The sequence below is a fragment of the Daucus carota genome, chromosome 7 (genome assembly GCF_001625215.2).
Source record: "Daucus carota subsp. sativus chromosome 7, DH1 v3.0, whole genome shotgun sequence".
Lineage (NCBI taxonomy): Eukaryota > Viridiplantae > Streptophyta > Magnoliopsida > Apiales > Apiaceae > Daucus > Daucus carota.
In genome coordinates this window covers 32,625,342-32,636,974 of record NC_030387.2, presented here as the reverse complement: position 1 = coordinate 32,636,974, position 11,633 = coordinate 32,625,342, and the positions used below count along the sequence as shown (strand labels likewise).

General features: G+C 38.8%; 2 protein-coding genes across 4 annotated transcripts; both read left to right on the top strand.

Moving 5' to 3' along the window:
- Positions 1-2,049: 2,049 nt before the first annotated feature.
- LOC135148033 (lysine-specific demethylase REF6-like) lies at positions 2,050-6,197 on the top strand. Of its 3 annotated transcripts, none has more exons than XM_064082180.1 (8): positions 2,050-2,234; positions 2,553-2,631; positions 2,882-2,949; positions 3,049-3,184; positions 3,331-3,527; positions 3,636-3,839; positions 4,195-4,431; positions 4,974-6,197. In XM_064082180.1, the coding sequence occupies exons 1-8, from the start codon at positions 2,051-2,053 to the stop codon at positions 5,945-5,947; spliced, it is 2,079 nt and encodes a 692-aa protein (XP_063938250.1). In that variant the 5' UTR covers position 2,050; the 3' UTR covers positions 5,948-6,197. The 3 variants fall into 3 exon arrangements, with proteins under 3 accessions (XP_063938250.1, XP_063938249.1, XP_063938251.1); XM_064082179.1 differs by having other exon boundaries at positions 3,034-3,184; XM_064082181.1 differs by lacking the exon at positions 4,974-6,197 and adding an exon at positions 4,505-4,919 and having other exon boundaries at positions 3,034-3,184.
- A 3,317-nt stretch (positions 6,198-9,514) lies between these two features.
- Positions 9,515-11,487, top strand: LOC135148034 (zinc finger CCCH domain-containing protein 67-like). Its single transcript, XM_064082182.1, has 4 exons — positions 9,515-10,400; positions 10,527-10,592; positions 10,759-11,059; positions 11,231-11,487. The coding sequence occupies exons 1-3, from the start codon at positions 10,122-10,124 to the stop codon at positions 10,987-10,989; spliced, it is 576 nt and encodes a 191-aa protein (XP_063938252.1). The 5' UTR covers positions 9,515-10,121; the 3' UTR covers positions 10,990-11,059; positions 11,231-11,487.
- Positions 11,488-11,633: the final 146 nt, after the last annotated feature.

The window sequence follows — 11,633 nt, the reverse complement described above, 5'->3', positions numbered from 1 at the left end:
GAAGAAAAGTTTATACGGTTTGAAACAAGCACCGAGACAGTGGTACAAGAAGTTTGAGTCTGTTATGAGTAGGCATGGTTACAAAAAGACTACTTCTGATCATTGTGTTTTTGTGCAAAAGTTTTCGGATGATGACTTTATTGTACTTTTGCTTTATGTTGATGATATGCTTATTGTTGGTAAGGATGCTTTGAGGATCAATCTGTTAAAGCAAGAGTTGAACAAGTCTTTTGCAATGAAAGACTTGGGACCTGCAAAGCAGATTCTTGGAGTGAAGATCACTCGGGACAGAAGAGAAAGAAAGCTTTGGCTATCTCAAGAGAGTTATATTCTGAAAGTGCTTGAAAGGTTCAGAATGAGCAATGCAAAATCAGTCAACACTCCACTTGCTAGTCACTTCAAACTAAGTGTTAAGCAATGCCCTTCTACCGAAGATGAGAAGAAAGAAATGGATAAAGTTCCTTATGCTTCAGCAGTTGGCAGTTTGATGTATGCTATGGTTTGTACAAGACCCGATATTTCTCATGCTGTAGGAGTGGTAAGTCGTTTTCTTTCAAATCCTGGAAGAGAACATTGGGAAGCTGTGAAGTGGATTTTGAGATATCTCCGGGGAAGTTCAAGTCTGAGACTCTGTTTTGGCGATGGAAAATATATTCTTGAAGGCTACACAGATTCAGATATGGCTGGGGATATTGATTCAAGAAAATCTACTTCTGGATACGTGATTACTTTTGCAGGGGGAGCTGTTTCGTGGCAATCTCGATTACAGAGATGTGTTGCATTATCCAGTACAGAAGCTGAATTTATAGCAGCTACTGAAGCTTGCAAGGAGTTACTTTGGATGAAAAAATTTATGAAGGAACTTGGGCACTCTCAAGAAAGGTACGTGCTGCTATGTGATAGTCAAAGTGCAATTCATCTCGCCAAGAATTCAACCTTTCATTCTAAATCTAAACATATAGATGTAAGGTATCACTGGATACGTGGAGTCTTGAATGATAAGTTGTTGGAACTTGAAAAGGTTCATACTGATAATAATGGGGCTGACATGTTGACAAAAGCATTGCCGAGATGGAAGTTTGAGGTCTGTTGCTCGCTTTCCGGGATGGAAAGTGAATGATTTCTTCACATAGTCGGGAGGGGGAGATTTGTTGGGCCTATCTCATTTATTCCCTCCTATGTGATTATAGCCCAATTACTTGGAGACCCATTAAATTACTTACTCTTCACTTAGTCCAAGGGTGTGGTCTGAGAAGAAATAAAAGAAAATATGTAATACATCAGAAGTTGAAGGGGCATAAAAACATCAGCTGACTGAATAGAGTAGAGAGCATTGTCTGGGGAGAAACATTTTTCACTTGTCTTGCTTTAGAAAAATCTCGATCAGGAAGGCATTTGTGGTCGGATTGAGCTGAAATTTTAACTGGAGGTTTCCAAGATACAGGCTTGTATTCTGAACTGTGGAGATTGGATTTTGACGGTCACATCGTCTGAAATCATTTCCGAACAGACCTGCAGTTTTAGGTGATTTCAATCCTTTTTCATCCTCATTGTATCGTTGTTGATGTTTTATACTTCTTGGGCTGTTGTATCATCATATTTGATGTTTGGAGACTCTCTTGTACTCATTTCTTGTTGACTAGTGAAGAGTTTTGGTGGACAGAGGTCCTGTGGTTTTTCCTCTTCGATTTGGAGAGGTTTTCCACGTAAAAATTGTGGTGTTGTGTGTTTGCTTCGCTTCATTTCATTTTACAGCTTACTTTAGTTGCTATTTATTTTTATGCTTCTGTTTTGATGCCATTCAGTTTATGTGCTATTAAATTCGGGGTCCTGCAATTTTCTTGCAAGCTTGGAAGAATATTTGTCAAGTACATTTGAACTGATTTGGGTTTGTGGTTAAATTACTTTGACAAGCAGTGGTTTTCTTCCCTACAGGATTGAGTGATGATTTGAATGTGGGAGATACGGATTGGAATTTGAGGGGTGCGGCGAGGTCCAGAAGGTGTCTGCTGAGGTTTGTGAAGGATGATATCCCCGGGGTTACATCCCCATGGTGTATATAGGAATGTTATTTAGCTGGTTTGCGTGGCACGTGGAGGATCTTGACCTGCACAGCCTCAATTATCTGCACACCGGGGATAGGAAGACCTGGTATGGAGTGCCTCAGCATGCGGCAGCCGCTTTTGAGGATGTGATCCGTAATCACGGATATAATGGAGAGATGAATCCTCTCTGTGAGTTTGGTTATTATTGAAATTATGCTCCATTTGTCTCATTTAGTTTGTCATAATTTGCTTTTAACATGTGCTGTTTGCAATTGATATGATTTTCTGGGGTGCCGAAATTGCCATTGCCATGCTTAACAAACCATTCTTCTTATTTGTATGTCTAATTCAACGTTTAGTTCTGCGGGGTTGAAGCTTTATGCATTGTATGCAGGGAAGCAGTTATAAAATTCTACATATTGTTCAGAATACCATAGTATAGAAACTGTTGAATGGTTCTGCATATTTTTTTTCATTACTTACTGGTTTTAGTGTGAACAACTGCAGTGAGTTATGCTACTCTTGGTCAAAAGACTACCGTCCTGTCTCCGGAATTAATTGTAAACGCAGGCATACCATGCTGCAGGTAAGTGTTTCATATCCATGGTTGACACTTATCTTCCATTAGTTTTACGTAAATGCTAGTTTGCAATTATTTTTTTCTGTTGAATTTTAATAACAAAAGGCCTGATTTTTTCTTCTTCCCACTCTTCACATGTAGACTTGATCATTAGGACCTTCTCACAGAGCATCAATTGTATTTATGTAATTATATATATATATTTCTGGCAATTTTACATATTTCCTCCCCCTCCTTTATTCCCTTGTGAAACCAGGTTGGTACAAAATCCAGGAGAATTCGTAGTCACTTTTCCAAGGGCTTACCACTCAGGATTCAGTCATGGTTAGACATCTGTTTACATTGGATTTTGTCTGTATTATTATTATATTGATACTATATATATCTTGACATTTATTAAGCAAACAGGATTCAACTGTGCAGAAGCTTCAAAGATTGCAACTCCTGAATGGTTGCGGTTTGCAAGAGAAGCTGAAATGCGCAGGGCTGCTATAAACTCTCCTCCATTAATTTCCCACATCCAATTGCTTTATGATCTTGCGCTGTCATTCTCTTCAAGGTTGTCCATGCTACATGAATTACTTCGAGTTTATGATTGCATCTTGCATGATTTAGCTGAACAGTCATATATGTAGAAAGTATCATGATGAAGTCATTTATGTAGTCATAATTACATTCTGATGAAATCTGATTTCACATTTTCAGAGGACCAGCGAGCATGGAAACAAGAAGTTCTGGATTAGAAGAGAAGAAGAAAGGTGAAGGGGAAAGGCTGGTGAAGGAGCTCTTTCTGCAAGATGTGAAGCATGATATCAGCCTGCTTCACAGTCTTGGGAAAGGATCTGCAGCTATCCTTTTTCCCCGTGATTTTATCGTTGGAAATTTTCCTGAATTGCGTGATGGTAATAATATTCCTTTATATAACAAACACATTAATTATTCGTGCACCACGACTTCTCAGAACCTGAACATAAATGGATTTGTTCAATGTGAGTGGTTGCCATATGCAGGACTTTTCCCATGTTTAGCTTGTGGGGTTTTATGTTTTGCTTGTGCTGCAATCATAAAACCTGGTGAAGTAGATGTTCACAATCTCATGCTAGCTGATTTTGGCAATATTGGAGGTAGTGGTGTTGCTTCTGACATTGCTGCTAGTAATTGGTGGTTTCGTTCTGCCGGATCTGCCAAGAATGCTGTGCTGGATTCTGGTTTAGGTAATGAATACTACATACTAGTTTAGACCTTTTCTCTGTATAAATTTCTAGTCAAACCCGTTGTAAACATTTCTGTAGCTTTATAGTGTGTCTAAACTTGTAAATGCTTACGAAAACAGATCGGCTCCCTTTCTCAAACACAGACATGCTATGACTCCCATACTATATTTTGTGTGTGCCATAGTAGTTGTTTCCCGTGCAGTGTATTTAAGGGTTAAGCTTTCAGAAAAGTAGGTAAAATACATATCACGAAGGTAATCTGATATGGCAGTATAAAGACACCCACATTTTGTAGTGTGATGGCGTGCTTTACTTCACTTTAGCAATCAATTTAATCTTACTTGATTAAATGCAGGGCCGATGGGAGCTTCCTGTAGTAGTAGACCCAAGGATATATCCTCACTTGCTCTTATAGCTTTGAATTATGATGATGCTTCCGACTCTGAAACTGAAGCGAGAGAGTTTTCCCCAGTATCCGACCTTGCTGAGGAGTCCTTTCCATCACATGTCTTCTGTCTTCAGCATGCTTTTGAAGTTAAACAGAAACTGGATGCGCTTGGGGGCATGCACATGTTACTCCTTTGTCATCCAGGTACATAATTTAGTTGTAATAGTTAGTACTTAATTATGTGATTTTAAGTAATTGCTTGTAAATCTGTTGTCAGGTCTGATGAGATATTCTTGTGAGTATGATTATGGATCTTTAAAGTTTCTACAATGAAGCAAATTCAACAGGCAAAGTGCCATCCTTTTGGCCCCATGATGCATTTTTAACTTATGAACAGGCAACTAATTTATTTATTTATTTTACGTAAAAAATTCCGGAAATGGAACTAATTGCTATTTCTCACATTTAAAAATGCGAGAACTCAAGCCACGCCAGACCTCAGTTATTGTATATAACCCTGTAATTACAGTAGAGAGATATCCTGTGCTCAGAACTTTGCCCTCCTTTTTCCTCTGTAACATCTTCGTTTAGGTTTTTTGGCAAATTAATTAGCATATAAAGAGTAAAATGCATTATATTTATTGATGAATTGCATACTGTCTTTACAATTTGGTGCACACTGGAACAAAATTGTCAAAACTAAGCTACTTGTCCTTTTATAACATTTAGAAATGACAATTGTGCAGATTATCCCAAGTTTCTGGCTGAAGCAAAACTAGTGGCTGATGAACTGGGAGCAGAACAAATTTCGAGCGATATTTCCTTCAGGACAGCCACTGAAGAAGACAAGGAAAGAATCAAATCAGCTGTAGATAGTGAAGGGTCCAATCTTTCTTTCAGTGCCAACCCAATTCCAAAATTAAAGAGAAAGGGTATGGATGATCTTGAGCCAGCCCAAAGAAGCAAGTTTCCAAGGGTTGAAGAGTCAACCGAGGCGACAGACCAGGAACAGGGTAGAGTATCCGAAAATTTACCTAAGCCACCAGAACCTGATGTAGTGCCCGGCAATTTATATAGAACAACTGATTTGGCCTCTGGGAGTAGAAAAGACAAATGTATTATACAATACAAGAGGACTTACAAAAATAAGTCCAAGGTAAAGCCAATCCAGGAGGAGACTCCCCATGACCAGGGCACTGATATTTTGGAAGGTGGGCCGAGCACTAGACTCAGGCCAAGAAAGTTAAATCAGCCTCCAAAGGACCCGGAACATGTTTCACACAAAGTTGTAGCAAAAGATGAACTGAAGACATCCAGTAACAGAGGAAAATCGGCTTCTGGAATTCAAGCATCAGCTGGTAGCAGCTCCAAAAAAGCAGAGGCAAAGTATTCATGTGAAGTATGCATGATGAACTTTGGCTCCAAAAAAGAGCTGGGGCTCCATGAAAAAAATATCTGCTCGGTCAAGGGGTGCGGAAAGAAGTTTGCGTCGCACAAATATCTGATCCACCATCAGAAGGTGCATCGTGAGGACCGCCCCCTACAATGCACTTGGGAAGGCTGCACCAAGACGTTTAAATGGGCTTGGGCTCGGACGGAACATATCAGAGTTCATACAGGTGACCGTCCATATACCTGTGCTGAGACTGGCTGTGGCAAAACATTTCGCTTTGTGTCAGATTTCAGTCGCCACAGGAGGAAGACCGGACACTCAGGGTAGCTCGAAGAATGAGCATCGAAAGGCATGAAGAAACAGAGAAATGAAGCAAGTTAACATTAGCTAAGAACCTCGTTGCTCATGTGCAGAGGTAGGTGTAGTTTCTAGTTTAACATGTCCTTGGAATGTCTTTCATAATACAGTTGATTTAGCCTTCTTAATTTCAGAAACAGACTAATCAGCCACATTGGAATGTGCACAATGTTGTCTTAGATTAGATGGTCGAAATTTATTTATAATTCTGGAGTTTAGATCTCATATCTTGATATATCATAAATATATGTATTTTACTTTATTTTGTTATCATGTCTATATACCATGGACTGTTTCTGTACAGGTTAAGGAAGTTTTAAGACATTCATCCTGACATTCCGCAAGGAACTGCAGGAGGATCAGATATACGCACTACATACACCCGTGTTTTTTAGCTATGCATTTCCCTGTTATGTGATCAATTTATTATCAGTGTCATGCACCATAGTCACATATTTATGTGTAGGATTTGTTTTATGAGTAAAAGCATGGTGCTGAAATCGATAATCGGAACTAATTGGTTGATCTGCCGATTCATGATTTAATGGAAATTATCAGAGATTTTTTTTGACAAATTGAGGTTTTTTAGTCAAATCGAGTGTAATCGATAAATCGATAAAATATTTCTTCAAGATTAATCGGGGATCTTCAAAAAAATCGGGATCTTCAAAATAGTGAGTAAAAGGAAAAAAGATAAGAAAGCATTTTCTTTAAAGAGAAAGTACATTATTATCCATGCATATTTTATTTTAATTTTTATTGTCAGGATTTTCCTTTTCTAAATGACAGGCATTTTGTTGCAGCAGAGCAGAAGTGTGTGAGCTTTTTTAACTAAAATTGTGTGGGGTTTTTTTGATGAGAAATATTTGGTGGGTGTGGAGGGTTATTAAAAAAAACCAAGAGCTTCAAATGAGTTTAATCACCCTGTAAAAAATGAAATTAAGCCAGAAGCCTAGAGCTAGGGTTTCAGAGTCTTGATTTTGGTTATCAAACCCTAGATAATGAATTAATTGGTGATCAAGAAGCTAGATGGGTTTAAGTGGTGAAGATGAGGGTTAGGAGTTGGTGCTTGCTATCGAAACAGAGAGGGGTTCTGATAAAGGTGGGAACTTTGGGGAAGGAATTGGTGGTGAGAATAATCAAGGTGGTTTGGGGGGTTTAGAGATGGTGATGAGTTTGGGAGTAAGTTGTGTGAGAATGAGAATCAAGTCGGTGATCGTGATTGGAAAGGTTTTATTAATGATGAGGCGAAATTCGAAGAGAGAAAAAGCGAAAATTTAGGCGGTGTGGAAGGAAATGAAGGTCATTATAAGGAAATGAAGGAAGGGGGTGAGGGTAAGGACGGGAGTAAGTGGAGTGAGATTGAGAATGAAGGCGGTGATCGTGAATTGGAGGGTATTAAAAATGAGGCGGAAATCAAAGAGACAAACTCTGAAAAGCGTAGTGTGGTGGAAGGAAATGTAGGAGACACTAAGGAGATGAATGAAGGGGAGGATAACGAGGGGAGTAAGTGGAGTGAGATTGAGAATGAAGATGGTGATCTTGATTTGGAGGGTATCAAAGATGAGGCGGAAATTGAAGAGAGAAATCTTAAAAAGATGGAAAAGAAGGTGCTTTTAAGGAAATAAAGGATGGGGATAAAGATGAGGGGAGTATTAGGAGTGAGATTGGGAATGAAGGCGGTGATTGTGATTTGAAGGGTATTGAAGATGAAATGGCAATGGAAGAGAGAGACCCTGACAATCGTAGTGTTGTGGAAGGAAATGAGATTGGGAGTAATTGGATTGAGATTGGGAATAAAGGTGGCGATTGTGATTTGAAGGGAAAAGAGGTCATTGAGGAATATGAAGATGGTTGGGGTGTTGGGATGATATCATTGAGGACTATGAAGATGGTTGGGGTGAGAATTGGGATGATGGTGCTGTAAGAGCTAAAGCTAATCAGGAGCGACAGTGTTTTGATAACTATGAAAATGAGAGGGATATAAATGATAAAGGACCTCATTGGTACAGGAATGCTGAAAAAGATTCAGGGAGCTCAAATGATGAAAACTTTGGAAGGCGCCTTTATCCTTTGAGGCCTGATGTGGAAGCTTGTTCGTTAGAACTGGGACTTGCAGGTTTGGATCGAATTGCAAATTTAATCATCCACTTGAGAGGAAAAACCAGGTATTATACAACTTTTGATTACTTCTACTAAACTAAGGGTTTATGTCAATAACTCTTAAAAGATATTGGATATAAATATATAAATTTGTGGTTTTGAGTGAAATTATTATGTATTGCTTCACTATAGCAACTTTTTTACTTTGGTTGGAGATTGTACAGAGTGTTTATTGCTTTGGTAGTCTGTCTATGTTAAACGTGTTTTGTTAACCTAAATATGAACTGCGAACTTTATGCAGGCTGTTAGGGATACATTTAAGCAAAAGGAGGAATTTTATGATAATACGAACTTTAGTATGTATTACATAAGGTTCTGGTTGCTTAGGCAAATTTTGAGATACTTTAAGTAGTTCATGGTCTGTGGCCTTAGCTGATTCTTTAACTCTAGAAGACTTGCCTCTTTTGGTTGGCTCCGGATAATCCATACCCTTCCTCTTTAATGTTGGACTTAGGTTGGCACTCTAAGTTGTTCATGGCCTCAGCTGATTAAAAAGAACCTTAGGCGATGAATAATCTTTCCAATAAAGACTTTCGATTTCCAAAGGACTTAAAGCCCCCTTATCTATTGAACTTTTCTCGAAATAATTTCTCTCGAAAGACTTGGCCTTTGCTTCAAATTCCTCAACAGTGTAACTCTTCCCACTCTCCCTCACAGACTTGATCACAGGATGGCCTTTTCCTTGGCAAGAACCAACTTGCTGCACCCGGGTAGTGAATTCGCCTTTCGGGGAGGCAGAACAGGCCATTAAAGAAGTGTTAAGTTGCAGAAATGAGGCTTTCATCAAGGGCAATGAAACAGGGGTAGTGATTTTACGTATCTTCTTTTCGTAAATTCAATGGCAAGAATTAGAGGCAGAACTGGGTACAAACCACAAAGTCACAATAAAACATAGGTTTTGCAGTGGCTTAAAACCCTCAGTTTAGCCCCTGAGTTTCATCCAACTCTTGAGAAGTTTAAGGATCCAATCGCTTATATTTATCAAATCGAAAAAGAGGCTTCTGTGCATGGTATATGTAAAATCATACCCCCTGTCTCATCGCCCTCGATGAAAACCTCATTTTTGCAACTTAACAATTCTTTAATGGCCTGCTCTGCCTCCCCGAAAGGAGAATTCACTACCCGGGTGCAGCAAGCTGGTTTTTGCCAAGGAAAAGGCCATCCTGTGATCAAGTCTGTGACGGAGAGTGGGAAGAGTTACACTGTTTCGGAATTTGAAGCAAAGGCCAAGTCTTTCGAGAGAAATTATTTCGAGAAAAGTTCAATAGATAAGGGGGCTTTAAGTCCTTTGGAAATCGAAAGTCTTTATTGGAAAGATTATTCATATATGGCCTAACGTTCTCTTTAATCAGCTAAGGCCATGAACAACTTAAAGTGCCAACCTAAGTCCAACATTAAAGAGGAAGCCTATGGATTATCGAAGAGAAAAAACTTGAAAAGTGTGGTGCGGTGGAAGGAAATGAAGGAGATTTTAAGGAAATGAAGGAAGACAGTAATGTTAAGAAGGGGAGTAAGTGGAGTGAGATTGAGAATGAAGGAGGTGATCGTAATTTGGAGGCGGAAATTGAAGAGAGAAACCTTGAAAACCGTTGTGTTGTGGGAGGAAATGAATGTGCTTTTAAGAAAATGAAGGAAGGGGTAATCATAAGGAGGGGAGCAATTGGAGTGAGATTGAGATTGAAGGCGGTGATTTTGACTTGGATGGTATTAAAGATGAGACGAAAATCGAAGAGATAACCCCGAAAAGCGTAGTTTGGTGGAAGAAAGTGAAGGTGATTTTAAGGAAATGAAGGACGGTGGTAAGTGTGGTGATAGTGAGGATGTCGAAGAAAGTTATAATCTTGAAGTAAAGAATAAGATGGCTGACAAGGGAAAAGAAGTGATTGAGGACTATGAAGCTGGTTGGGGTGAGAATTGGGATGATGTTGCTGTACGAGCTAAAGCTAATTAGGAGCAACTGTATTTTGATAACTATGAAAATATGAGGCATGTAAATGAGCAGTATGGGGAGGTGCCTCCTTGGTATTGGAATGAAGAAGGGGATGTAGTGGGGAGAAATGGAAAGGCGCAGTATGATAAAGAACCTCACTGTTCCGGTAATGCTGAAAAGGACTCCGTGGGGTTCAATGATGGAAATTTTGGAAGTCGCCATTATCCTTTGAGGCCTTACACGGAAGATTGTTCGCTTTATATGAGGACTGGGACTTGCATGTTTGGTTCGATATGCAAATTTAATCATCCACTTCAAAGAAAGCCCCGGGTAAAATACAACTTGTGATTACTTCTACTAAACTAAGGGTTTATGTCAATTGCTCTTATGAAAATTTGTGGTAGAGAGTTTAAAAATGTTTTGTTAACCTAATAATGAACTGTGAAATTTTTGCAGGCTCCCAGGGATACATTTAAGCAAAAGGAAGAAATTTATGATAAGCCTAGACAGACAGAATGCAAGGTTACAATTAAATATATATCTTTTTTTCTGGGTCTACTTATGAACTTTTATTGAAAAATTTATAGTTCTACTTCTCAGCTTGATTCCATCTGGCAATACTGAACTATAATGCAACTACGCAAGTATATAACAGCCTCGCTTGATATTCCTCTTTTTTCCTTTGCAGTATTACTTGTCAGCGGGTGGTTGCAAATACGGAAAAGCTTGTTGGTATAGTCATGGCAAAGGAAAATCTGCAGTGACCCCAAATTCAGAGTTGAACTTTATTGGTTTGCCGATTAGAGTTGTAAAACTTCTCTCCTTTTTTCACAGAATCCAAATTTTCGTATGTATACAGTCCATATTCAACCAAGAGGGATATTCTTACTATCTGATCAAAAAGTGGACGCAGATATAGATCAGCCATATAGGATCAGTTGGACGCAGATATAGATCAGCCATATAGGATCAGTTATAAGGTTCTGAAGGTGTTTTTTACTTATTCATATTAATTTTGCTCGTTAATTGCAACTACTACAGATATTAATAATTATTAGTAGTTTATCCTTGTGTCAAATATAATGTAGGTGTAGGCATATATGCTTTACCCTTGTCACTTAAGTGGAGATTTTCTAATAAGCTTTTTGATTGGGCAACAGGGGGAGAAAGTATGTTCTTTCTACATGAGAACTGGTTCATGCAAGTATGGTGAAAACTGTAGGTTTCATCATCCGAAACCTACAGCAGCAGGAGGACTTGACACTACTTCACCAGGTAGAGGTAGGTCATCAACAAAAGCAATAAATGAGACTGCTTTTTCCAGGCCAGTTATCTATCCGCCAACCCCATTCAGGCGAATTATTTATCCACCAACCCCATCTGCTCCTGAAAATGCAGAATGGAATGGATATCAGGTATTCCTTAACTTATGTGACAATCTCTGGAAAATAAGATTGCAATTACTTAAGAGTTAAGATGGTTGTTTTAATTGTTTTTGTTGGTCTAAAATGTTATGAGTCCATGTTGGTACTAATATAAGTGGTACTTTTATGGTGTTAACAA

Coding starts and splice junctions, on each gene's coding strand:
- LOC135148034 (XM_064082182.1), top strand. CDS start 10,122: ATGAGGCATGTAAATGAGCAGTATGGGGAGGTGCCTCCTTGGTATTGG. Junction 10,401..10,526: donor CACTTCAAAGAAAGCCCCGG/GTAAAATACAAC, acceptor AAATTTTTGCAG/GCTCCCAGGGATACATTTAA. Junction 10,593..10,758: donor CTAGACAGACAGAATGCAAG/GTTACAATTAAA, acceptor TTTCCTTTGCAG/TATTACTTGTCAGCGGGTGG.
- LOC135148033 (XM_064082179.1), top strand. CDS start 2,051: ATGGTGTATATAGGAATGTTATTTAGCTGGTTTGCGTGGCACGTGGAG. Junction 3,840..4,194: donor TGTGCTGGATTCTGGTTTAG/GTAATGAATACT, acceptor GATTAAATGCAG/GGCCGATGGGAGCTTCCTGT. Junction 4,432..4,973: donor GTTACTCCTTTGTCATCCAG/GTACATAATTTA, acceptor ACAATTGTGCAG/ATTATCCCAAGTTTCTGGCT.